This window comes from Furipterus horrens, unplaced genomic scaffold (assembly GCF_987537825.1).
Source record: "Furipterus horrens unplaced genomic scaffold, mFurHor1.1.pri manual_scaffold_17, whole genome shotgun sequence".
NCBI classification, from domain to species: Eukaryota; Metazoa; Chordata; class Mammalia; order Chiroptera; family Furipteridae; genus Furipterus; species Furipterus horrens.
In genome coordinates this window covers 108,381,398-108,408,073 of record NW_028327187.1, presented here as the reverse complement: position 1 = coordinate 108,408,073, position 26,676 = coordinate 108,381,398, and the positions used below count along the sequence as shown (strand labels likewise).

Genomic DNA, 26,676 nt, shown 5'->3' with positions numbered 1-26,676 from the left:
TTATGTTCTCACTGAGTCACCCATTGTTGCTAAGTATCTACGGCAAGGGCCTGTGGGATTTTTTTTTGTAAACTGATGACATTATCATTATCTTATCAGGAAAACAGTATCACCACACCATTACCCCATCCATGCATTTCTTCTGCATGCATTTTGGTGTTCCTGTTTCTGATCTCTTAGGGTCAGGATTTCCCATGACTTTCTGATTCCGTTGTCACCTCTACAGAAATGAAATGATAGTGTAGAGGAAATGATGAGTTCAGCTCAGGGCTAATGTTGGATTTTTTTTGTTTGTTTGTTTTTTTTAATGCCCAAAGCCCTCTCATTCTACTTATTTCTTCTGCTTTCCTTTCTTGCCCACTGTATTGTGCCTTCCTCTTTTCTTCTGGGCCCATCAGCCACTGAGTTTTCTGCTTGCTTTTCCCATGGAAAAAAAAAAGAAGCAGGAATCCTGAGCTTCTTACAAAGTCATTCTGTGATTATATGTTCTATTGTTTGTCTAATGTTTATTTTCCCCTCCTGCCTCCCTTCCATTCATTCATTAATTGAAACATTTATTCATGAGAAAAATGTCTTCAGACTTTCTTGCTTCCTGTGCCACAGGTAGTAAGGTTGTTTCCTCAAAGAGAAGTGCCTTTAGGAATCTCAAGGGAGGTTCTTAGCTTTGTATAAGAAAACTGGTCAGCTAAACAGATTGCTGGCCTTGACCCTTTCTCTCTTAACTGCTGAAGCTTTTAGCACAGCTCAAATGCTAGGATTAACTGTAGTTTCAAGGGTGAAGAGTAAATTATCAGGTGCCACCCTGAAAATGATGATACGCTGACAGACCCATTAGAAGGACATATTTTTATGAGTGAACAAAGAAGTTAAACACAGGTCTGGGATCATCTGGGTTTACGCACATTTGAAAAATGTCAGTGTTCAGCAAATGAGTCATTTATGTCATAGGACATATTTCTTGCAATAGGGCCTGTCCTGTTAGACTGCATAAGTCCTTTCTCAAGACAGAAGTCACAATAGATATCCTCTTAGGAGCATTAGCAATCCCAAGGAATACAGTTTGCTGTTTTATCTTCCTCTTTCAAGTCACCAGACAGTGGGATGATTGAGAAGAATCCTCACACCATAGTGTATTTGATCAAAACTTCCTCACTGAGCTTTTGGGCAGCGTCACAAACATGCAGTTTTAAATTAGGTGAGGATGGAAAATGTAGGTCTTGAGACGGGAGAAAATGTCTCTTTGGTTGACCGGTACGCCGGCCGCCAAAACAATGCCAGGCCAACGTTGTGATGGTGACGATTGCAGATTTTTCTTAGGTGAGTTACAATTGTTGCAAATTCGCAGCTCCACGTGCTGCCACAAATTATATAAAACTGTCAAAAGGGACCCTGTGTTTCAGCGTAATTGTCATCTCTCTCCAGAGTGCTGTGCTTTAGTGGCAGGGCATCAGTAATCGTTGCAACAGCATTTAGGATACTTTTTTTCCTGCCACACACAGAAAGAACCTACAGGTGCCATGGGGAATTAGAGAAACTCCCTTTTTGCCCGTTTTCTATTTCCAGCCTTTCTATTTGTATTACTCGGTGAGGGTTGTGAGGATTAAATGAGAGGGTGCGGCTGAAAATGCTTTAGAAATGTAAGTTACACTAGAGTTATTGCTATGAGAAGTAGGAAGAAGAAAAGACAAATGTTCAGTGACCGGAAGGAAATTCTTTCTTGGTATTTGAACTGTCTTGAAATTAAGGTCAGTACTTTCCCCGAAGTTCCCCTTTATTATTTGACTTCTCGTAGGATGAGAGTAATTTATTATAGCTGTATAGTCTCCGTCTTATTCAAGTGCCTCTACGTTTTTACATTCACATTTGCATTATATGAAAACATAGTTTCTGAGGTGGCATGTGGCGTGGAGTGTACTTTCAAGTAATACTTTTCAATTGTATAAATAATACTTACTCTTGGAGAAACAAAATGAGAACAAAACAGACAAATGCAGAGAAAAGTCAATCCCCTCTGACCTCACCACTTTCAGATACCTCTCTAAATATTTGAGCTGTATTCTTCCAGACTTTGTATACACACGCCCCCACAACACAGGCAGTTCAAAATAAAATCCAATCATATCATACTCACTATTTCTTAACCTTCCTTTTTTTCTACAATATATCATGCCTATCTTTGGCAGCATGGTTAAATGGTTCCTTAGCATTCTAATTTATGGAGGACCACAATCCTCTTTTATATTTAGCTTGTCTCTGGTTTTCCCCTATTTTAGATGATGTTGCATGTAATCACCGCCTTCTTTATAAATCCTCATGCACACGATTGTTTCTGCCACTTTCTGCTGCTTGTGTAACCTTGGGCAGGTGGCTCAATCTGTTGGTGCCTCAGTTTTCACATCTGTGAAATAGAGATGTTGATAATACCAACCTCCCAGTGTGGTAAAGAGTAAATGAGTGAAAGTTGACAAAGCACTTAGAATGCCTGGCTTGTGGGAAATGCCATGTAATTGCTAGCCCTTATTTCCTGATGATAGGCTACTAAAGGTAATGCTGCCTTGATGCCCTTTAAAGGCATGTAAGTGATGTTCTCAGAGATTGTGCCAGTTTAGTCTCCCCACAGGAGTGCATGCAAATATATTCCCTTGTCCTTGTCATCCCTAGATATTGTCATTTTTCTAATCTCTGCTAATCTGATAGGTGTTCACATATTTTTTAAATGATCGCTCAAGTTGAAATTTTCACATGTAATTTTCCAGTTGATTTTTATAAAAATACCTTATATTCATGACTTTACCCTGTCAGCTTTCACATTACAAGTATTTTTTCATAGTTTATGATTCTTGGAGACATTTAAGAAAAATGTCATTAAAAATAAATATCCTTTAGACTTAAAGTTCCCCTACTTTATAGTTAACTATGTAGTACAGTAAAATTCATCCTTTTAAGAATAGTTTTACTTAAGGCTTTTATATTGTAGCCTTAGTTGGAATGGGCAGCCAGCTATTAAATGCATTCCTTTCCTGCCTTCCTCAGGGCTTTCAGAGGCTCTATTTACGGCTTCTGTCCTTACAGTAGTTTTTATAGAGGCATTCAGAGAGCCCCTGAGGTTCTGCGTGGATGTATATAAAGAGCCTCATATCTTAGACCAGGGCTTGGCAAACTTTTTCTGTAAAGGGCCAGAGAATAAATATTTTAGGTTTTGCGGGTCATATGGTCTCGGTTGCAACTCTGCGAAAGCAGTCATAGATGTAAATGAATGGACATGGCTGAGTTCCAATAAAACTTTATTTATAGACACTCGGATTTGAATTTTGTATAATTTTCACATTCCTTGAGATATCCTTTTGATGTTTCAAAACCATTTAAAAATGTAAAAACTATTCTTAGCTTGTAGGCTGAACAGAGATAGATAGCAGGCCAGATTTGGCCCAGAGACTATCACTTGCTGCCCCTGAAATAGAATATCTAGAAACAGACCCATAAAATTGCAGCCAATTGATGTTCAACAAAGGTGCAAAGAAAATTCAAGAAAGAAGGATAATCTTTGATTTTCATGCAATTGGACATTTAAAGACAAAAATAGTGAACCCTAACCTAAAGCTAACACATGATGCAAAAATTAATACAAAATGAACCAGATTCACATGTAAAACATAAAATATTTATGAACATGTAGGAGAAGAGAGCTGTTAGACATGACATGAAAAGCAACAGTCTATAAAAGAAAATACTGCTGAATTGGACTTTGGCAAAATTAAGAACTTCTGCTCTGCAAAGATACTGTTAAGAGAATGTTGTTGGTTTCTTTTTTCCTTACAAGGCCATCTGAGCCCTAGTGTTTAGTAAATAATTGCCTGATGTGTAATTACATGAATTTCAAAGACCTTGGTTTGGTTCTGAGTCTTCCTGGGAATGTCCTGTGGAATACCAGACCGTGAATCTCCCATATCAGAGCCTTTTCCTGCCCCCCCACCCCCCACACACTCCGTGCCTCTGTGCCTCTTCTCCCCCAATGTAGCTACACTCACCAGTCAGACCTGGACCCTGCTGAGCAGCCTTGAGGGCCTGGATTTGGCCTGTGAATTGTATTTTCACTGCACAGGCCAAGCAGAGACATTTGCTGAGTATAGAAAAATATATTTATGCCAGGGAAGAAGTTTTCCTAATAGAAACATTTAAGTGGTAAAAAACAGAGATAGAAAGTAGTAATTTAGGAATTTACCATAGCGGCTGCAATTGGCTTGGATGTTTTTGACCTTCATAATGATCATGGCTATGCCCTTCACCTGTTATTCCTTCCCAGTGCTTATCCATGAAAGGAAGATACTCCCCCACCCTCATCCTCACCACCTTCTTTGTGTCTCTTAGAGGTGGTGCAGGAGCTAAGAAAATCTGTTAAAACATAACAAAAGATGCTTTATTATTTTTTTTATCCTTACCTGAGGACTTTTTTTTTTTCGTTGTTTTTAGAGAGGAAGGGAGTAAGCAATTCTTGTATATCGTTGTGTAGAGAGAGAAACATTGATGAGAGAGAGAAGCATCAATTGGTTGTCTCCCATATGTGCCTAGATAGGGATTGTATGTGGCTGGACCAGAGATCAAACCCGCAACCTAGGCATGTGTCCTGACCGGAACAAGACCCCACAACCTTTCGGTTAGGGGACGACGCTCTGACCAACTGAGCCACGCTGGCCAGGGCATGAAAGATGCTTTATGATTGCCAGTGTCTTTGTCAATGAAGGAAAATTACTTTTTGTTCCATCTACTTGCCTTGTAATGGAAGAAATGCATGTGTTCAGATACGGTATCGATTCAGTTCTGTAAACATAAATGAAAATGAAAATTCAGCTGTAGGATGTACATCCTTGAGAGGTAAATTGTGCCATTAGCCATGTGTTCTGGATGAGCTGGAGGTGCCATTAGAAACAGCTTTCAAAATTTAGCATTAAGTGGTCATGTGAATGTAAATGACCTAATCAGAAGAAAATGAGAAGTTTCTATGAACACATGTTACATAACTTCAAATACTTGACCATGTTTAACTGGATAAAAAAAAAACGTGAAAGTGCTACCTTAATAATTTGCATTTTGTGTATAACTTGTTCACATACCCTTATATATGTTATTGTCTCTTGTCATGCTTAAACCCAATTACAAACGCACAGGAAAGGCCCCCTCTGCAAACATTTCCTTTTCTCATCCTTACTGATTTTGAAGTGGATTTATGGGAGTAGGAAGTCTTTCATTCTACTATTATAAAAGGGCTAAAAACATAAACATTTCCTGAGACCTAAGATTATTTAAGCTGCAAATGAGATAATGAAATGAGTAAGCAATCCTTGTATATTGTTGTGTATAAACTATACAGTGGTATCCCATGACTCCAGGAGATGCCCAATATGAATTGGGACCTTGGAGCTGGGCCAATATGGCAGTATCTGTTGGCTGCTCTTCTCTGAAGAGGCTCCAATAGAAGCATATTTTTCTAAGAGGGAAACAGGGTGTGAGCACTGTGACCTTTGGGGCATCTGCTCCTTTTGGTCTCAAATGAAAATCCCTTTGTGCCTTCCTGATTCCCGCCAGCAGCCTCTCCTAGTGCCTGTGGAAAGAAGCTCTGTTCTCTTTCTGGGGCCTGATATTTGGTTTCAGCTCTTTTTCCTCATTTCTTGGTTAGTGACTTCTGGACTCAAAGGTTATTTCTGTAGCATTTCCTGACCATGCGCTAGGAGTGGGTTATAGGACTGTAGGATAATGATCTCCTCAGCTCTCCAGGGTGGACGGGAAGGGCCTTGGGTGGTTGGAATCCCCCTCTGGGCTGATAGCCTCTAACAATGTTTGGTGTCCAGCAGTATGTCATCAAAATACTATCATTTTATATGTGTGCCATTATCTAAAAAGGATGGGTGGCACTGACTTACTGCATGTATTTAACTTTTCCATATAAAGATGTTTAACAATGACTCTGCTTTCCTTAGGGAATAGTTCCCCTTCCTTGTTAGAGGAAGGTACATATGACTAGCAAAGGGAACTCCAGGATAATTAAAAACCTGTGTATGTATCTTCATTTCAGAAATGCTTTCTCTAGGACTTCTTTTGGGAATTAGATCTTGAAATAGCTCAGACTTTTAAAGATAGAGCCTCAAGCTTTATTATATCTAGAATAAAATAAATTTATTCTAATTAAAGAAACCATTTTTAAGTGAGACTATAACTTCCAGTTGTGGCCATGATAGGATAAAGGTTATTAGACTTTACCTGCCTGCCATGGACAGCTTTAAAACTGGACAAAATACATGAAGCAGTTGTTTTAGGCATTGGACGATACACAGCACAGGGATGTGATCCTTGAGGGAAGAGAAGCATAAAGTGAGTTCCACATCAACCCTAGTTTTTTTGCCTGGGGGTACCTTTTAATTTCTAGCACCGGGCAGTAGCCCAGACAGAGAACAGAAGACACATTGGATAGAGGAAACAAATTATAATTCAGGACTGCCAAGGTGGCTGGAATTTTCAGGGCAGGGAACTTCAGAGGAGTGAGCTGGACACAGAAGGAGCTCCAGAAGGCTATTTATAGGGGTCCTTTGAGTCTTTGGCCAAATACTAAGCTGTATATCAATAGGGTAAGACTCCACCAGGCCTGGCAGAAAATAGGTGCAGGGAGTGGGGGTGCGGTGGGCTGTGACCTGAGTGGATGTCTCAGAGGTCACCAGTAATGGGAGAGATTGGAGTTCTGGCTAAGCAGAATAGAAAAACCTTGCTGAACACACCTGGTATCCAACTGAGAACCAAGGAAGGGAAGCCACAGGAAAAGTACTCCACTAGACCGACCCTAACAAAGCCTAAAAACCAAGCCTTGACAAGTGAAGCTGATCTGTAGGCAACTTGGCTACCATAACAAAACTCCACACTCGTAGAAGGAGGATGACAAAATGCAGTCTGTCAACAATATAGCATCTACAATTGTTAAGAGTGTACACTCACAAATTATTAGAAGTATGAAGAAGCAGGAAAATGTGAGGTATAGTATAGGTAGCTTATAAAAGACATGAGGGCATTTCAGAATACTAATGCTTCTTGACTTATGATGAGTTTAAGTCCTGATAAACCCATCATAAGTTGAAAATATTGTAATACACTTAATACACCTAACATATAGACCATTATAGCTTAGCTTAGCCTACCTTAACTGTGCTCGGAACACTTACATTAGCCTACAGTTGGGCAAAATCATCTAACACAATGAACACCCTACAGAATATCAGTTGTTCGCTCTGTGATCACATGGCTGACCAGGAGCTGCAGCTCACTGCTGCTGCTCAGCATCACGAGAGTATCATACTGCATATCACTAGCCTGGGAAAAGGTCAAATTTTCAAGTGCATTTCCTACTGAGTGCGTATCACTTTAACACTATTGTAAAGTAGAAAATGAAGCCGAACCATCGAAAGTCAGGGCCCATCCGTGTAGTTTTTGGGCATCATTACATGTTTCTAAAGAAAGCTTGATTACTGATTTTTGTATGTGTTACCCAATTTTTTGTTATCAGTTTTACAATATGTAAAATGAAAAAATTGGAAGCTAGTTTGCCAAAACTTATATGTTATTGCCCAATAAAATATCAGTGTTTTTTTAAAACAAGTACGTGAACTCTTTGAGGCCATAGCTTCCCAATATCACAAGAGTTAATGGCTGCCTAAGCCCTATGATCCCAGGATGTTGACTTTTGGACTGGAATATATTCTTGAGTGGGTTTGTCCCTGGGACTGTCTCCTTGGCTTCCCTCATTAACTGTGGGCTGCCAGGCATTTCTGCTGACACTGAGGTAGACCGTAGTTTTCTTTTTTACCCTGTGACCTTATAAACTGTCTTGATGAGCCTGCTTTAGTAACTGACTTATGGGGATGTTGGAAATTCTGAGCAGAAATCCCAGCCAAGCAGAATAATTGCATCTCTTGGGGAGGTGTTAACAGAGGCAGAGCTGAGTGCTCCTGGGCTCTGGCTTCCATGGAGCTTTCTCTCAACAACCCCCCCCCCCGGAAGCTCTGCGCAGAAGGCGTTCGTTAGTAAATATTAAACAGTGCTTTCCGTATTGCTGGTGGGGTGCTAGGGTGTGACACCCCCTCAGGACACTCCGAGGCTCACTTAACAGCCACACCAAAATTACGCTCACCTTCTCCACAAATTATATCTCAGTCATCAGAGAAACTCATGGAAAACAGCACAGTGGATAACTTCTGGGAAATTGGTACTAGGAAGTGTGGGGACAGCTGACCACCAGGAGAAGCAACTAAGCAGAGTCCTTTTCTTTTTCATTTGAACCAGCTAGCAAACCCATTTTCATCTTTTCATTTTTTGGTTTGATAGGTCCATTCCTAAGCTACCATAGTTTTCACACTATCAGACGCACCTGACCATAAGACGCACCTAGGTTTAGAGGAGGAAAACAAGAAAAAAATATTCTGAACCAAATGGTGTACTAAAATATTTAATAAAATATAACAATATTTCAACCACTAAAGTGAACAGCAGTCAACAGCGGTATTAAGAACCATCATCGCTGTCATTAACAAATGAGGAGAGCCTTTAAATTTCAAATACTCTTAGTTTTCTGGGAACCCCAAGAACTCACCATCGCTAGTGTCAGAATTTATGGGAACCTTTAATAAAAGGCATTGAGGGAGTTAAGAGGTATCACTAGTTGTAACAGTCACTGGGAGTGTCACTATCCTTGTTACAGGTGCTGGCGGATGACCCCCAGTGCCTGTTACGGTTAGTGAGACCCCTTAATCCCCTCAGTGCCTGTGTTACTACTAGAATAGTGACCCCACCATAACTCCCTTTATACACTACAAACTTCAGCATTCATGGCTGCTCACCCAGTTACTGCTGGCCTCCTCACACAGAAAACTGTTCAGCACTGGAAACAGTACGGAGGTAGACGAGACAGCTGTAGCATGTAACGGAGCCAGTAGCCAGCCGAGAACATGTTACTTCAGCTTCACCCATCTGCCTCTCGTGATTGGCAGAGCTTAAGACATAGTGATTGGTGATTGGAGGTGGTTCTACTGACACAGACCCCACCCAGTGTCAAAGACAATAGGCAATTGGCACTGTGCCTCGTACCCGTTATTAGCCTCAGCTGATTCGACAGGTCAGTGGTTGTAGCTGGGAGTGTCAGGTGCCTGTCTGCACTCTCCCAGGTCCCGGGTGATGGGCAGAGGCAGACAGCAACTGACCAGATGCCCTGAGATTCAGCGGTAAAGTGGACCTTTAAGCATCCCCAGGGGTTTCGCGTGAGCCCACCACTTCCTCTTCTAACAGCTGTCATCACCGCTGATGGGTCAGGTAATACATATAACGGTCTGTGACGCAATATTTGCTCCATAAGATGCACAGACATTTCCTCCCACTTTTTGGGGAAAGAAGTGCATCTCGTGGAGTGAAAAACACAGTATGTACTCTTGTCTGAACTCAAATAGGGCCCTTACAATGATGTCTCAGGAAACCTAGGCTGCCTTTTGGAGATACTTTTAAATTGTTACCACAATTATCAACAAGTAATAAATTCAGTACAGACCAACAGATAAGCCTCATTATGTAGATGAAGCATTTTTGTGTAGTTAATATATGTATGCTTCTTCCTCCTATTTGACCTCACTTCTAGTGTTGGAAATTGAGAGTTGTAGGTTAATAGTCTGGGGGAAGATTGGGCCATCCATCAATTTATCCATTCAGCCAACATTTAGTCAGAATCTATATTTGTCAGGCCCTGTGCTAGGTATTTGATGATTACAGAGGTGTAAAGATACGATCCTTGTTTTCAAAGAGCTTACAATTTTTGTGACCCATACTACCCAAAGTGTGGTCTGTGGTCCAGCAGCATTGACACCACCCAGGAGCCTGTTAGAAATGGTGAATCTCAGATCTGCCCCAAACCTATTGAATCCAAATTGGCATTTTGACAAGGTCCCCAGGTATATAGCGTTCACATTAAAATTTGAGAAGTAGTGTCTCAAATCATTGATTCTCAATCTGCACTTTAGAAGGATCTTCCCCCCATAAATTGATTTAATTAGTGTGGGGTATAGCCCATGCATTAAAATTTTTAAAAATTCCCAAGTGATTCTAAATGTGCAGCCAGGTTTGAGAAACACTCCTCTAATATGTTTTTTTAAAAATCCTCACCCAAGAACATTGATTTTAGAGGTGGGGAGGGGGGAGAGGAAAAGAGGGGGAAGGAGAAATGCACACACACACACACACACACGAGAGAGAGAGAGAGAGAGAGAGAGTGAGAGAAAGAAACATTAATCAATTGCCTCTTGTATGCACCTCAACCAGAGATCGAACCCACAACCTGGGTATGTGCCCTGACTGGGAATTGAACCCACAACCTTTTGGTGTTTGGGATGTTGCTCCAACCAATTGAGCCACAGCGGCCAGTGCTAATACGTTGTTTTTCTACTCTTGACAAAATGGAGCCTGTGATGAGCTTGTGGCTCATTCTTTTAACCAACTCATAAGCCAGGTGGCAAGTTTGTCTCTTCTAAAAATTTGAAGTGTCCAGACTAGCAGCAGATACACCAGGGCTCCCTGGTGACTTCCTGCTGACAGGTTGTATGTCAGGGAGTAGCTTTTATCTGGTCCCTGTCAAGATATCTGTGTGGAGTGGCAGAACACTTCAGCCATGTTTCCCAGCACTGCTGTGGCAAGATCAAGCCAACTGAGGCATGGCATTGAGGTCTGGGCAAGACCTCCTTCCTTAGACTCACCCTGAGGCCTTGGCATCCCTCCCCTCGGTCCTCCTCTAAGTGTGTGAACTGCTTCCAGGGGATTCACCCAAGGATGGTGCTGAGTCACATGACAAATGCATGTGAGCTTAATTAAGAAGCCTTTCAAGCCACATTATCTCTCAAGGTCTTTGGGATCAATCCACAGAATCACAATAATGACAGTAACCATCACCAGCAATCCTGTCACTCTTTACACCTTGCAAAGATTTTCATGTGTATGAAGAAACTGAGACCCAGAGTTTTTATCACTAACTAGACCAAGTAAATATCAGATGGCCCAAATTTGCTCTCTTCCCCCTCGCTCTAAGATATCCAAGATAGTATGGAGCATAGAGGTTGGTGTGCAGCACACCCAGGGCTCTGTGCATTCACTCTTAAAAAAACAAATAAGCATCATTTGTATATCTTACAAGGGAAAATATCATATTTTACTCTAAAATCTGCCTGGTAATGAGGCATCAAGAAACATTTTGGCGCTTTTGAAGACTTGATCATAGAAGAATGAACATTCTGTGTCAGAAATATAATTCTTCCCATACTCTCAACTCTTGATGAGGGTCCGGGGCTTCTTTCCTCTGCTTTTGTGTCAAGAAAGCTTGTTTCTATGTCATTGCTCTTCTGGACGCTTTCATCTACATGCTGATCTTTTACTCTTTCGCACTGCGAACTTCCGCCTCTTTCACCTGCCTGCACTGCCTTTTCCTCATCGGTGGTGGGACCTTGGAATCCGCTCGGGTAGCCATTGTCTTAGGTTATGCCTCTGGTTCTGTTATTTACAGTGTCCCGGGTTTGGGAATACATTTTATTGTCACCCTGAAATCTTCTGGTATTTTAGCCACACTGCCTCTCTCCTCAGTGGTCAGCTATTGCCTCATTGTCCTGCCTTCACCCACCTCCAGCCATCCTCCTTGGGGACATCTGCTTCAACCCTGATGATGTGCTGGCCTCACAAATCATTAACCACCTGCCCCTCAGTTCTGCCCCTGTCACACATGGGTGCCATCCTAGCTCACCCCACATATCACTGTTCAATAGGTATTGGTTGGGGACCTTCCAGGAGCCAAGCACTACCTTTACTCTAAGCCAGTGATTTTCAGCCAGCCTGCTGCAAGAATTTTTAAAACATTCAATAGCTGACTATTTAGTCAGGGGCACGGACTTCTTTTCCCTTAGATCGTCATGTTAAAAATGACAACAACCAGCACAACAATATCTGTCCAGTACAAATGAATCAAACTTATACCTATTTTTTGTCAAATTGACAAAAATATATATTTTTGGTGTACTTCAGATTTTTAGTAATTTTTGTGTGCCATCAGATGAAAAAGATTGAAAATCACTGCTCTAGGCACCTGTTCTTGAATATGGTCTTCTGTGACACGCTTCCCACTCTCTTGTCTTCCCTTTCTTCTCACTTGGTGAACTTGCCCTTGACCTTTCTCCTTGCCTCAGCTGTTGCCCCTCATTCCCTTTCCAGGCTGCCCAGCTTCGCTGGGTCCCATTTGTTTTGAGATGCAGCCTATCACTCTTGCTGGGTCTTCTGTGCCGTATCAGTTCACTGTGTGTGCGTCTCCCACTAGGCTCTGAGCTTTGACGTGCCATGAGGATATGATGCTTTTCTTTTTTTCCCCTGAATTCCTCTTTTATCCTGCGTATTTCACATTCTCAGTAAATAAATTGAATTTGCTGTTCTTTTACATTTCGGGAAGCACAGCCCTCATACTAATAATTCTCTCTTCATCTCTGCGATCAAAGGCTAGTTGTTTTATCTGGTTTGTTGAGGAGGACTTATTTTCACTTCTCATTTTGCTGCCAAGATGGTTTCTGTTTCCCTTAAATTAGCTTTGTTTGCTAGTAAAAATAAAATGCCTTGGTCCTCTGCGAGTCTCCATCCTGCTGTGGGTGCCTTGGCCCTGTGGCTCTTTTCTGTACTGCAGGCCCCTGTTTGCACTTTTTTTTCCTTAATATTCTGAGTCACATTGGCAGTTTATGTCTTTGAATGTGCTTATCTCGTCCATGAGCCTTGTGTTTGTTCTTATACTAATCAGAACAATTAGATTGTGTTCTATCTTGTTTCCCTCTCTTACCTTGACTTACACAATAATTAGCACTGTGAGTGTTTTCCTTAAGAAGCAAAGCATAGATGAGCCATTTAAGCCATTCACCACTGATGGGAAATATAATAATTATAATGTCGTATGCACTGTTTTCCCCTATAGGCATACATCAGTTCTAAAGTTATTCCGGTTATGCTTTTGCTTATTACAATGTTCATTCTTTTTTCTCACATATGAAGCAAAAGGCTTCCTTACAGTGGTTCTTGGGTTACTGTTGTGTAAGGCTAAAGTGAAGTATAGATTTGCACCATTTAGAAGGTATGAAAGACAGTCTTTAAAAAAATTAAATTATTGGGTTTCAATTTATATAAGCTTCCAGTGTACTATTCTATGATACATCATCTGTATATTGCACTGAGTGTTCACTACCCCACATCAAATCACGTTTTAAAAGAATTATAGAGCTAAACAATATTTGGGCGCCCTTTGTGGACATAATTCTGTATCAAATGATTGGAAAGGAATGTGAAGGGAAGTCCAGTCCTTGCGTAAGCAAACCCTTAACACATGAAAAGAGTTATGATTATTTGAAAAACTATTAATGATTTTCTCATCTTTGGTACCAGAACTGTTGGTTGATACCTGTTACCAAAAAGAACCTTATATAATATTGCATGTCTGTCTTTCATGTAAACTTCTAAGCTCTCTGGGGTTAGGGATCATGTTTAATGTTTGGTGCCTAAAGATGGACTTACCTATATTTTACATTTAATAGATCTGTTGAATTGAATATCATGAAGGGCAAATTAACACAGTTGTGACTGTTAGAGAAAAGATAAAGCATTCATCACAATTGCCTTCCTAAAGGTGTGTTTCAAGTGTATTTTCAAGATGAGAAAGACTTATCCACAGAAAGAGGAGAAAAAAAAATATGCCCGACATTTCCTCAGAAGCAGATCCTTGTAGCTGAAAACGACTTCTAACAATTAATTAGTAGTAAACAAGTTCCAGCCCCATAAACTTTTCTCATGATATGACATCTTGAGGTTGGAAGAACCTCAGAGGCCATCATCACATCCTGTCACCACCACCCCTGTTCCTGAATCCCTTCTCTGGGGACTGATGCTAGATTGTTTAGGGGGTGTGACATGATTAGGACCAGAATACGTACCTGGAACTTCTCATTGTCGTTTTCCAAGGAAGACAAGCATGCGCTCATGTTGGAAGTCTTTTGAACCTTGTATTGTTGTGGGTAAATCTGAACTTGATTGCTCAAGTGTCTGCTTTGTGGTGTTTGTTGGGACTAGAATACAGAGTCTGTAATGAAGGGCCAATTGTGCGTTGGGCTGGGGTATAATGGTGAAAAGTCAAATGTGTTCCTCACCTAGCTGGATATATATGCTCTAGAAAGGCACAAGTGAGGTACATAAGCCATGGCCTCCAGGGCCCAAGAGCCAAGTCCTAGGCCCGCTGCACATCTGTTGCATGAGCCTTCCTGGCTTCTGCCCCAACCCCATGGTGATGTGGAGGACCCCAAGCAGGTCTTTCCATGCACCCTGAGCATGGTGTCCTCACATTTTTTAGCATTTCCTGCTTTAGATATATTTTTTGAAAGCCTTCACTCATTTTGAGCTTTAGCTGAAAGTCATTGATATATCGGCAGCCGTCCATCTCGAGAGACGATGGTGTAGCTTCTTAAGAGTCTATCTGCACCGCCGAGAATGGCTGTGCAGTCCGACTCGGGAGTGACACGGTATCTGTCTCCTCCCGTGTTGAATCGACATCTTGCGATGACGCTGGAGTGTCCTCTCCAGTGAAGCTGAAGCTACAGAGCCTGGGCAGGGTGATATGGAGGGTCTGCTGTTGCCCATGCAGCAGACCCCCCCTCTCTTCGCAGCTGAAAGGTCCAAGGGAAAGACGGAGTCAATACAGCTTGGCTTCAGGTGCGCCGCAGGAGTTGCCGGTGTTGACTACAACGTCAAACCGCCTTAGGGACTCCGGCTCCGGATTTTCTGTCGGGGTTTACTCCCTTAGCCTTTCCCCTGAAGAGGTATGCCGCAAGGCAGCGGAGGTTTTTTGGAGTCAGAGTTTTCCTTCTCTGATGTGCCCTGACTGGAAGATCGAACCAGCGACACTTAGCTCGCAGGCCGACGCTCAATCCACTGAGCCAAAAGATGCACACATTACAGTGGTGTGTATGTTGTACGTACACTTGGCAGGAAGAAATGCCCAGGTGAGGAGGTTTACAGCAGGCCAGGTGACCCTTGGATTGGAGCAGTAGATGTGGAATTGGACCCAGAGGACAAAGGCGAGATAGGTTATAATAGTAGAACAAATCAGATTTCCAACCAATTGGGTGTGGGGAAAAATAGAAGTGGTTTTGTGACATAGGAGAACCATGAGGCTGTGAGGGTCAGGATGGAAGCTTGACAAAGGCCAGCTCTTGCTCTCTCCCTAGCACGGTGGTTCTCAACCTTCCTAATGCCGCGACCCTTTAATACAGGTTCCTCATGTTGTGGTGACCCCCAACCATAAAGTTATTTTTGTTGCTACTTCATAACTGTAATTTTGCTACTGTTATGAATCGTAATGTAAATATCTGATAGGCAGGATGTATTTTCATTGTTACAAATTGCATATAAAGCATAGCAATTAATCACAAAAACAATATGTAATTATATATGTGCTTTCCGATGGTCTTAGGCGACCCCTGTGAAAGGGTCATTTGACCCCCAAAGGGGTCGCGACCCACAGGTTGAGAACCACTGCCCTAACACCTGGTACAGAGTCAGCACTCAGTAAATGTTTCACGAGTGAATGAACAGAATAGGGATTATTCAAAGGGAAGCAGGTTTGGTCTGGAAGGAAAAATAAATAAATAGATTTACTCATTTAGTAAACAAATATTGAGTTCTGTAAAATGAGGGAAGGGCTTTTCATGAGGACATCTGTGTCCCATCAACATCAAAAGGAGAAGGTGAAGGCCAGTTGGTGCATTAATGAGCTTGCAGAAAGTATGATTTTTCTTATGCTTGGCTGCCTGTCGGAAAGCCCTCTTTAATCAAAGAGGACATTTCTGCATGTGATATTTTCTAAAGAACATTTGCAGTTAATGAAATATTTTTATTTCAGTAAAATTAAAATGAAGAAAATACATATCTTCCAATACTTAAGGGAAAAAAAAAAAAAAGATCTTTTTGATTCAGGGCATTGGAAAGCAGCAGTGGGTTTTGAATCCCAGCCAGAAGCTCTAGCACACTTAGGCTTTTGTTCTCCCATCTGACTTTGGGGTTTGCGCTGACTTGGTCTTAGTAACCATTGTCGCATGGATAGCGGAGTCAAGGAAAGGGCCTCTCTTCTTTCTAAAAAGGATGTCAGACCTCTCTGGAGCATGCTTACCCCATTTTTCACTCTCTGCTCTCCTGTTTTTTTTAGGACTGCATCGACGTAGGCTGGTGGGAAGGAGAGCTCAACGGCAGACGAGGAGTGTTCCCTGATAACTTCGTGAAGCTGCTTCCACCGGACTTTGAAAAGGAGGGGAATGTAAGTCTTCATGGCTTTTGGTCTCAGGGCTGCACATACTGGCAGAATTGTGGCTTCCCTGACGGGGCTTAGGATGTGAGGTGGGGGAAATTTGGTGTATCATTAAATTACGCTAGCATCTTAGTTTGATGCACCCAGGTTCTGAGTCCTTGGCTGCCCATGTGGCTGTGAACAAGTTTGTTAATTTCAACAAGCCTCAGTCTCCTCATCTATCAGCTGGCATCAGTGATCCTTATTGAAGGTTGTTGCATGAATAAATGGGAATGTGTGTAAAGCATTGGGTATAGTACTCGCAATTTTAAACACCCAAATAAATGGCAAGAACCCTTGGGTGCTCCATTTGGTAAATGGACTGCCTTGGGGGTGGTGAAGTAGCCAGTATTGTGGAAGTGGCTAAAAGACACAGTGTAAAGCTGAGGATGCAGAGTGAGTCTTGCTAATCTTATATTGCATGAGTGTATGCACATGTATAGACATGCATACACACATCTCTTTATGTGTATATATGTACCTCTGATCTGTGCTTTCTCTCACTATTTGGGGACCCATTATATGATGCCATTGTTTAAATGAGCCAGTCCATCTTTGTTTGCCTCACTTCAGGTGTATTGTTTCACTGCTGATCACGTAAGAAGAAGTGTTGACAAGTTCGAAGCACTTAACATTATAAAGGGACAACAATTTGGTGTTACCCATCCTGTTCTGCACCTCATGGCTCTTTGCTCAGGCTTTTACCTGACTTCTTCCTGCCTTTCTTGGCCTAGGCCCTCTTCGTGCCCGTGAGGGCTCTGTTACTAGACCATGAATTTGACCTTGATCCATCACCATTCTTTCAACAAATGGGCAAAGCCTGTGGTTGCCAACATGATGGCACTCTGCCTTCTAGTTCCCAGTCATATTTTAGTGGGGCATTAATTCCACTTGGGTAAGAGAGGGTCCATGGCATACCTTTATAGAAGCTCCGCTTTTCATTTAAGGTATTAAGGGAAGTTTTCCACTAGAAGAGTGAAGTTGTCAGCGATGAGGGGACTCATCTTGGCTTGCTCGCTGAGGCATGCATGCTTTCTGGGACCCCATGGGCACCTCTCCAACCTGAGACAAACAGCCAATATCTCTCTTTAATAGGTCTTTTAATCTTGTCCTCAAGAAGCAGAAAACTCAATTTTAGAGAAACAATAGCCATACCTGTCAGATAAAGTAATACCTACAACTGAGAAGTGATTGCATAATGTGACATTGAGCTTTTAGAAAATCCAAAGTAGTGCATCCTTTTTCGTCCTGTCTGGCCTCTAAAACCAGCCAACCAGCTTGGCATTGGTTGTTATACCAGCCTTTACTACTACACCCAGAGCATTGCTGAGTTAGTGATGGGGCTGTTGTTCGGTGAGTTGACTGTGTAGGGATGATCAGAATCATTAACATAGAGGCACTATGTGAATAATAGTCTGAAGCGTTATTCTGCCACCAGTTTCTGCAGATGTCATCTTATCTTGCCAGTGGCTGAGGTTGCAGTCATTCACCCAGAAAGACGATCTGGGGTGATTAGGGCAGACAGCAGCACACAGCATTTATTCAACAGCAGACCTCTTGACTCGGTAGGCATTTCTGAAGCATTCCCACAAGGTTGGTGTGCTTTCTGCTGAGGTGTGGATTCAGTTGGCCACCACAGGGCCTTTCAGAATTCTTCATTTTTTTTTTTTAATTTCCAATTTTCTGACTACAAGTTTATTCAACACAAAATAATCCCTCCAACTTTACTGAGGTGGTTGACCACGTCCACGACCAAATCTGCCTCTAAACTAGAATTTGGTTGCTGACCCAGCCTTGGCCCTGGCTTTCTTGTCGGCACCAGAGGGTATAGTACTCCACCTGTAGGTGTAGCTTTCAGCTCTCCCTACTATGCATCTTGCAGGTCACTTGCCCTCCAGACCTTTGGGCCTTGGCCTGCTAGTCTCAGGCTGGCTGCAGCGCAAAGTGGCAGGCGCGATCTCAGTGGGCAGGTGGAGGTAATCCCGGAGATACTGGATGCCCTCATTGGTAAGATACCAGTAGAAATGTCTCCAGGAAAACTGTTCTTTCACATAGCCTGGTGGTTTGAGAGACTGCATGGCCTTCAAGGAGTTCATAAATGGCAATCTGGTTCTTCTTGGGCATCAACATCATGATGGCTGCTGCGTCTGGGATGGTCTTCCTTTCAGTGAGTGTTCAGCTAATTTTCTCCCACCAGGGTACAGACACTTTGGGGCTTTTCCTCAAGATAGTCCTGGAGACTATCCATTGATCTCTTGATGCACATTTTAGAGTGATTATGTAGGCTATTTACCAGAGAACCTAAATTCAATGGCTGTCTGTTTATTTTGAGCCTTGACAGTAAAATTGAATATGAGAATGGAAAGATAGATTTTTCTAAGAGCTCTAATGAAGCAGTGCTCTGTCATTATTACTGAAGGAAAATGGGGACCAAGGACTTTAAAGAACAGCAGAAACAACTTCCCACTGTCATTGAAGAAATTAGAAGTTTTCTGAATATAATATTTCTGAAAGACAGTGTTTTAAGAAAGTCTCAGGCCCCATTCCTTTTAAGAGAAACTTCAAATCACCAGAGGATGTTAACGTGCGTTGACTTGGAGGAGTCTTCTGAGTTGGGCCTCATCACAAACTGGGGCATTGCTAAGTTCCCATAGGTATTTCTTTAGTGAATGTTACACACGAGAGGAGGGTCTGCCTGCCCTGGGCATTTATTCCCTGTGGGCTTGATTCCTGAGAGACCAGATTCTACAGGAAACCACCATTGATTTGGTGATTTCTAGGAAAACAAGGAATGAAAATAAGAGGATCTAGTTCTCGTGAAGGGCCTCACAGGTATAGCCTGAGGCTGCCTCACACACCAGAGGAAAAGGTTTACCAAGAGAATTCTCTGTTGAATGCAGCTATGCCCAGGTGATGCTTGCAAGAGCCCTCACACCCTTAGCCTCAGCAACTCTCCATTTTTCTGTTTTCATGGCTGACCAGAGCCTCCCTGCTCAATGTCAATTTCCAGACACGTTGTGGTACAATCAAATAGGTATCCCGTGTTCTCCATCACAATTGAGTGGCAATTTTAAGATCTTCTACTCCACTGCAGCTCTTAAGATAGTTCTAGATTGCTCAGTAGGAGTTTTGCAGGTTCCAGCCTTTATAGGAAAGGAAGTCTCTTCCTTGATTTCCACAGTGGCTAATCTACCGTAGGTGAATTTTGCTGATTTGACTCTGACTGCACTCTTTTCCCAGCTCTTAGGAGGGCCCTTACCTTAACCTGTACCATCTGACAACTCAGTTTATAAAACTGTTATCAGTCCAAATTTCCTTTGTTCCTACTCATGTCTTTCAGCCTTTTGAGAGCCACTACTCTTTCTAATTTCTAAGATGCCCAATAAATTATTTCCCTGTATTTAGTCCTCCAAAAAGAAACAAATATGTGCTTCGAATAAGCAGCATTACAAAAAAAATTTACCCACATATTGTTTGTCTGTACCTTTAGTTTTCTAGGGGATTGTGAAGGCATTAATATCACCCAAGTACCGTCCAATAACAGAGCCCTAACTGAGCTTCCCTAAAGTGGCCTGGCTGGTGCTCTTCTCTCTTCTCCTTTGATACCTGCAGCCTGTGCCCTCCCAGTTGAGCCCTTCATTCACTATACTCTTGCCTGAGGGGATTCACTGCCCTCACCCCATCTGAACTATAATCTCCTTGAAGGAAGAACCCTGCCCCAAGCTTCTCCTTCATGGGGCCTAGTAGCATGTGTCTTATTCCATTTGGACTTCTGTAACAGAATACCATACACTCGGTGGCTTATGAACAACAGAACTTTATTTCTCATAGTCTGCAAGCGGGGAAGTCCAAGGTCAAGGTGATGGTAGATTTGACACCTGGTGAGGGCCCATTTCCTGGTTCAGACAGCTATCCTCACTGTGTCCTCACACAGTGTCAGAGTTAAGGGAGCTCTCTATAGTCTCTTTCATAAGGGCACCAATCCCGTTCGTGAGGGCTCCACCCAAATGAACTAATCACCCTCCAAATGCCCCAACTCCAAACACCATTGCATAGAGGATTAGGTTTCAGCATATGAATTTTGGACAAGCATTTAGGCCATAGCAGCAGCAAACATGGTACATGGATGGCACTCAGGCATCCTTTTTTCTTTTTGTCTTTTGTTAATGAGATATACCTTCCCTTCCTTCTGTTCCTCTTCTCCTACTTGTTACTCTCTCCTGTACTGGTTTGGAAGAGGAGGGACGGGGAAGCCAGGTTCCTTGTCAGATTTCTCTTCCCTTTGAAAGAGGTACCCAGGTCCTTCTATCCAGACATGAGGTCTGGTCATGGAGTTGAGGTATCAGTTTCAGGGTGGCGTAGATGGAGCAAGGGGATGAGCCAAGGGGTTGAACTGAGAAAGATCTTAGGGAGAAGCTGAATACCAAAGCCTGGGTGACTACTCACTAGGCCATCAGTCTGGGTGGGCCCAGCCACATGGGAGACTGTGGATATAGGCCACCAGGCCAGAGGCTAAGGAGAGGAAACTTGAGTGATACCCTGCCAAGAGAAGATTCTGTGGTGGCTCCTGGGGATTTCCTGTCCTAGGAACTCTGTAGGGTGCAGAGGGGCAGCTACAGACATTGTCATCGCAGCAGCAAAGCTCAAAAGTGTTGCCAATCCACCAGGAAAAAGGGAGGAAAAGGTGGAGCAGAAGCTTCCATGTGTTTCTAGAGGCATGAGGGCTGCCCTGGTCAGGAACTACCCACTCATGTTACCCTCTCCAGCCTCACACATAGACACCTCCAGAGAACTTAGCCGAATGCCTGGAGAAGGACTTCCCAAGGCCCCAAATCAAGCTAAAATTAGTTTTCTAACCTTACTGTATTCCTCTAGTGAAGCCTCCCTAGAAGGTGCTCAGCCATTAGGGGTACACGCCTCTCGTTATTTTCACCAAACCACATGCGTGGTGCCAGAGCTCTGAAGGCAAGCTGGTTCAAGAGTCCAAGTGTTGAATCAAAATAAAGCATCAAAACATCAAATACGTAGGAATAAATTTAATGAAATATGTGTGATACCTCTCCATTATTAAAAATAACAATAGAGCAATTAAGGAAAAGCTAAATGGAGTATTCAAAAAAAATTCCTACCAGGGAGGAGGGCTGAGCCAGAGGACAAGCTCTTTCACTTGGGACTGGCCAGACTTGCCAAAGGGCGGTCAATTCTGAAATCCTTCTGCAGGAAGCAAAACCTGCCTTCTTGCTGTCTTCACTCCAGACCATTCAGATCTATTTCCTTCCTGGTAATAATGGTAAGAAATCAAATCCAGTTATTATATCTTTTGAAGGACTCTGTTTGCTTCCCTGGCCAAGCCAACAACTCTAAACACAGGCCTATGTGCCCTGCATTATGTGAAGGCCACGGGAGGCATTATGCTCTCAGAAAATGTTGGTTCATTGCTTTTGTTCGGAACATTTCCATATTAGCTCTTTTTAAATTAATTGCCACAGTCTGGCCAGTGAGAGATGCGAGCCCTGGGCCCATTTTGGTTACTGCCTAGCTGTTCACATGGCCCCTCTAGGCACCAGCATAGCTGTAAGGGCCTCTGAGCAGGCTGCACCACCTGAGTTTGGAGCTGGAGTGTTTTTTAATTTTACCATGGGGGAAGGGATAAAGAGAATAAATAGAATAAAAACTCATGACTTAAAATACTCACCTGAGTTGAAGATGTTTCTGTCTGCACACGTACCTACGGGAGCTAGTTAACACTGGTAAACACCACAGAGAAAACGTTGGCCCACTGCTTAACTTGTAGGTCCCTACGGTGCCATTTCTTTTACCCAGTCACAATTGGACATTTGGGGGGAAATGAACTAAGTGATGTGCTCACGTCTTTTTATTTGAGAATTGTGAACTCCTGGGTTGAATTTTTGATGTTCACATTTTGCTGCAGATTTACCCAGTCTGCCTTCCAGTTCTCACTACCCTGCCTTCCCTTTACATGAAAGGAAAAAAGTCAATGTGCGCTCACGTGCAATTCTTTATTAATCATTTGGGGTTGGTCTAGAGCTTCATGGACCCCCTGGCTCTGATTTTTGTTTCGAATGACCTTGAAAGGCATCTTATTTGAAAATGGGGCATCATTTCTCATCTAAGGAGGCAGGGAAGCTAGCTGTGATAGAATCAGGATCAAGTCAAGTTAAGGAGAAACAAAAGGACAACCTATAAACCTACTCTGCCACTAAGCAAATCAGGCATCTGGCCAGCATTGATCAAGCGTGGTGGATACAAGACAGACAGCTCACAAACTGGTTCCTTCCTTTCAAAACTGCCGCACCTGCCTCCGCAACTGTCCAGGGCTCCAAACCAAACCTCACACCTCTGCCCCTTTTCTTTGCCTCCTTCCTCTGCCGCATTCAAGCACACACTTGCCGTGACCACAGTTTTCACATGCTGCCTGTTAGAGCCCAATGCTTCCCGTCATGTCGTAGTGCCTGTCTCCTCTGCTTGTCACATTTCATTTCCACTACATACCAAACCTGACGCAACACTTGGGGTTTTTGTTCTTTGCACAGTAATCTCGAAAAGCATGATGGCTTGTAATTGTCTTTTAAAAAAAAAAAAAAATTCGGGCCCTGTGGTGTTTGAGGCAAGAGGAGGCTTATGTGAAATGGGTTGCAAAAATTTTCAAAACCAGCAGAAGGTGAGGAAGACTTCTGAAGGGTACGCATTGTTGGGACTTGGCTGGGAAGAATTAGGCCACAGGGTGTTGGCAGTTCTGTGAATAAAAAATCACTCAGATCTTGAGGTAGACGAAGGTTAATTGGCAGAGTTTCAATGATAACTTCATTAGGTAAACACACATCTGTCCCTAGTCTAATTTATACAAAGACAGAAAAGGGAGGAAGAAAACGGAAGGAGTTGCGGTGGAGACTTAGAAGGAGCTGGCAAAAGAGTAACGTGGGATCTTTCAGCTGGGACATCCATCCGGGGGAGGCCTATGCGCAAGGAGAGGTGGCCTTTGAGCATCTTTCTTTTTTATGATCAAATTTGTATGCTCGTAACAAGACAGGAGAATCTTAAGAAGGAAAGACACACACCGTATGCACTCATAATCTCAGAGATCAGCACCATAAACTTCTCGCTTTCCAGTCTTTTTCTGTACGTGTTATAACATAGTTAAGTTCATATGCTGTAGCTGCAATTTGATACCTGGTTTTGTTTTATTTTGTTTTGTTTTTCCCAACTTTAACTTACTGCAGTTCCTTGCGCTTTTATAAACTCTGCATGTGGTTTACAGCCACCTGATGGTTTGTCTTGTGGATGCTCTGTGGCCGGATGGACCCTTCACAGTGCTTAAGAGCGCTCTGTGTGTCAGACAGTTCTGGGCTAGACTTCTAGTCCCCTGCCCCATTTAATAGCCTGGTGGCTTCAGGAAATGCCTTCATTCCTCTAAGCCTCAATTATTTTATCTGCAAAATGGGCACAATAATATCACTACTTACAGAGTTGCCATGAGGATTAAACAAGGAGTGCTTACTGACTCTCTCTGCTTTGAAACTGCCTCCTCTTTAACAGGAAGGTAATATTATCGCCATTTCACAGATAAGAAGGTTCAGCTCAGTGAGGTAACTTGCCCAACATTTATGCTAATAGCTGAAAGAGCCAGGATTTTTAATGACAGATTCTGAAACCCCACCTCTTGCCCAGCGTGGGAACTGCTTACTCAGGGCTAACTTGGCTAAATGAGGCAGGTAGTAAAGAGCAGAGCTGAAATGTCATTGAATCCAGAGTATGCATGCTGTGACACCCACCCTGAGGAAATTACTTGTGGGTCTCAGATTCTCTAGATTTTACTTAAAACCATTTTTTTTTCCTTTGCCCTGGTACAGCATCAGGCATTGGTGGGCATTTGCTGGTCCCTGCAGTAATGTCACAGGAGTGATTTCAGAATGTAGAAGAGTCTGTGAGTTTTCTTTTTTTTAGTCCCAAGTACATGATACCCCAAGAGGGTCAGGGGAAGTGTCAGCAGCAACATGGATCCCATGTTCTAACTCTCCCCCTTTCTCTCTTTCCTTAATGATTTGATACTGAGATGGTTCTTTCCTTGCCTCTGGCCCCCTTCCTCCATGTCCAAGAATAATGTCCAAGAATTGCAGCCTGGCTGGATGCTCAGGCCCTGAAGCACTTGCCCAGTCCAGCCTGACCATTGCTCTCCTACAGTCAACCCTCGTGAGCACGGAGATACCCTAGAAGCGGTTCAGGGATGAATGCCATTGATTGCATTGCTGCCTCCATCACCTACAGAGTGACATGATCTAAGAGTAAAATAAGTAGTGGCTGATAGGCAAAGAAGCTCCATTCCGGTTTCCAGGCTACAGCTGGTCTTCGGGGACCTTGCAAATGGCCTGCCAGCCTTGGGAGAGAAAGGGGCAGCAGGCTTAGAAACCCACCCAGTCTCACCAGACCCACATCCAGAGATCTGATTTAAAGCCACCCCAGTGACTCTTTCTGAATCACTTGGTTATTCAGCAGATTAAATCTTAATTGCAAATGCGGTTTCAGCGTAGGAGTACCATTGTGCTTGCTGGTTTCAGGCCATTTTTTGCTGAGCGGAGCTTTTCCAGAAGGCTGTTATAAATTTAGAAAGGGGGAAATGGCATTTCATTAGTCTATCAGAATTTTGTTTTGCAGACTGAATGTATTTTAGTGTTTCTTTAAAGGTGCCGAAACCTAACATCCCTAGAGAGAGAATTGCTCAATTTCGGGGGGAGAAGAGAGAGCTTCTCTGGACTATCCAAACGATGTCTGGAAAACACTGTCTGTGATCCGTATGTGAGAAGCCAGGCTTGCCAACAATCTCATGTGGTATCATTTTTGATTAATTTTTCAGAGACCCAAGAAGCCACCTCCTCCATCCGCTCCTGTCATCAAGCAAGGGGCAGGTAAGTAAGTTATACCTTTCAGTTCCATCAACACGATGTGCATCTTTCTCTGTGTGTACTTATGGCATCCTTGGTACAGCTCAAAATTATTAGATTCAAATACCACAGATTGCCGAATTGGGAAGTAATGAGTTGGTCTCAATAGGCAAGTTTTAAATAACTGCTATTTTTCCTAAAAAATAAACATATCATTAAAATGTATCCCTGATACAGCAAAAAAAAAAAAAAAAAAAAAAAAAAAGCTAGCCTCCCACAGACAATAACCAGAAAGACTTGGCTTTGGAATAAACCAGTTTTGTCTGCTTTGTTTTTATTGTTTTAATAAACTGCTTCTGAGGAGGTAAGTACCCAGTTGTCCTGCCCAGTTGAGGGTCAGCTTGGGAAGGATTATTTCCCACAGGTCATGGTCCCACCACGCATGTGTGTGTGTGTGTGATATATATATATATATTGTGGTGCTGAATTTTCAGAGTCTGTCCTGTGTGGTTAACCAAAATTTATACTTACTTCACTTACCTCCCAACCAAAAAATATTTTTCTAGCAATAAGTACTTTTCCTTGTGATTTTTTTAAATCTTGAAGAGTCTAACTCACTTTTTCTGTGCAGTTCTGATATCAGGGTTGAATAATTTGGGAAGACTTGATGTTGTCAGACATTGGGTAACTTGTTGCACAATGGAATCTCATACATAAAGATGATACTTCATATTTCCCAATAGAACTCCTCTTTATAATTGTTAAAAACTAATTATGGGGGATATTCCCCCATGAATAACTAGATAAGTGGCATTTTAAAAATTAAGAACTAAAACAGAAGAAGAGTAGGAGTATTTTTAGTTCTACACGCTCATAATTATGATATTTCGGTAGCATTTAAAGTATGAATAAATTTGCAAATTGGTTTATTTACAAGTTTATTGGGAGTGATTAGTTTGTTTTTTTTTTAAGTTCTTTTGGCTCACCAAGTTTGTTGGAAAAATCAGCTTGACCCCAGATTCCATTCCTGGTCCCTTCAGCATAGTTGAGAATTATAGAGATTAAGCCCTGAAATGGGATGTTAATTACATCTCTGCTCCACCCTCATCCCTATTTGCATTGAGCAGTTTAGTTTTGCCACCTAGTGGTTCTGGCTGGACAAATATTTTATTGTGCAGAAATCAAAGCAGGCTTTTGATTTTCTTGTCTCTGAAGACCCTTTTCCCTAGAGGCCTGGGTGACAGATGAGAGGCCAAGTGGATGAGTTGAGTAGTCCATGACTCGGGTAGCCTAGAACGTAACTAGGACTGGACACTTCACGGTAGTAGGATTGTCAATTCTGCCTGGGTCTCT

The 26,676-nt window shown here is 42.5% G+C and overlaps 1 protein-coding gene across 6 annotated transcripts in view; it reads left to right on the top strand.

Moving 5' to 3' along the window:
• Window positions 1-26,676, top strand: part of SH3KBP1 (SH3 domain containing kinase binding protein 1) — a 318,770-nt gene that overhangs the window by 238,770 nt on the left and 53,324 nt on the right. For all 6 annotated transcript variants that reach the window (XM_090264196.1, XM_090264192.1, XM_090264195.1 and 3 more), the window contains 2 exons: window positions 16,286-16,393; window positions 25,296-25,347. In XM_090264196.1, the coding sequence (XP_090120322.1) occupies window positions 16,286-16,393; window positions 25,296-25,347 (160 nt within the window). The remainder of the gene's footprint in view (window positions 1-16,285; window positions 16,394-25,295; window positions 25,348-26,676) is intronic.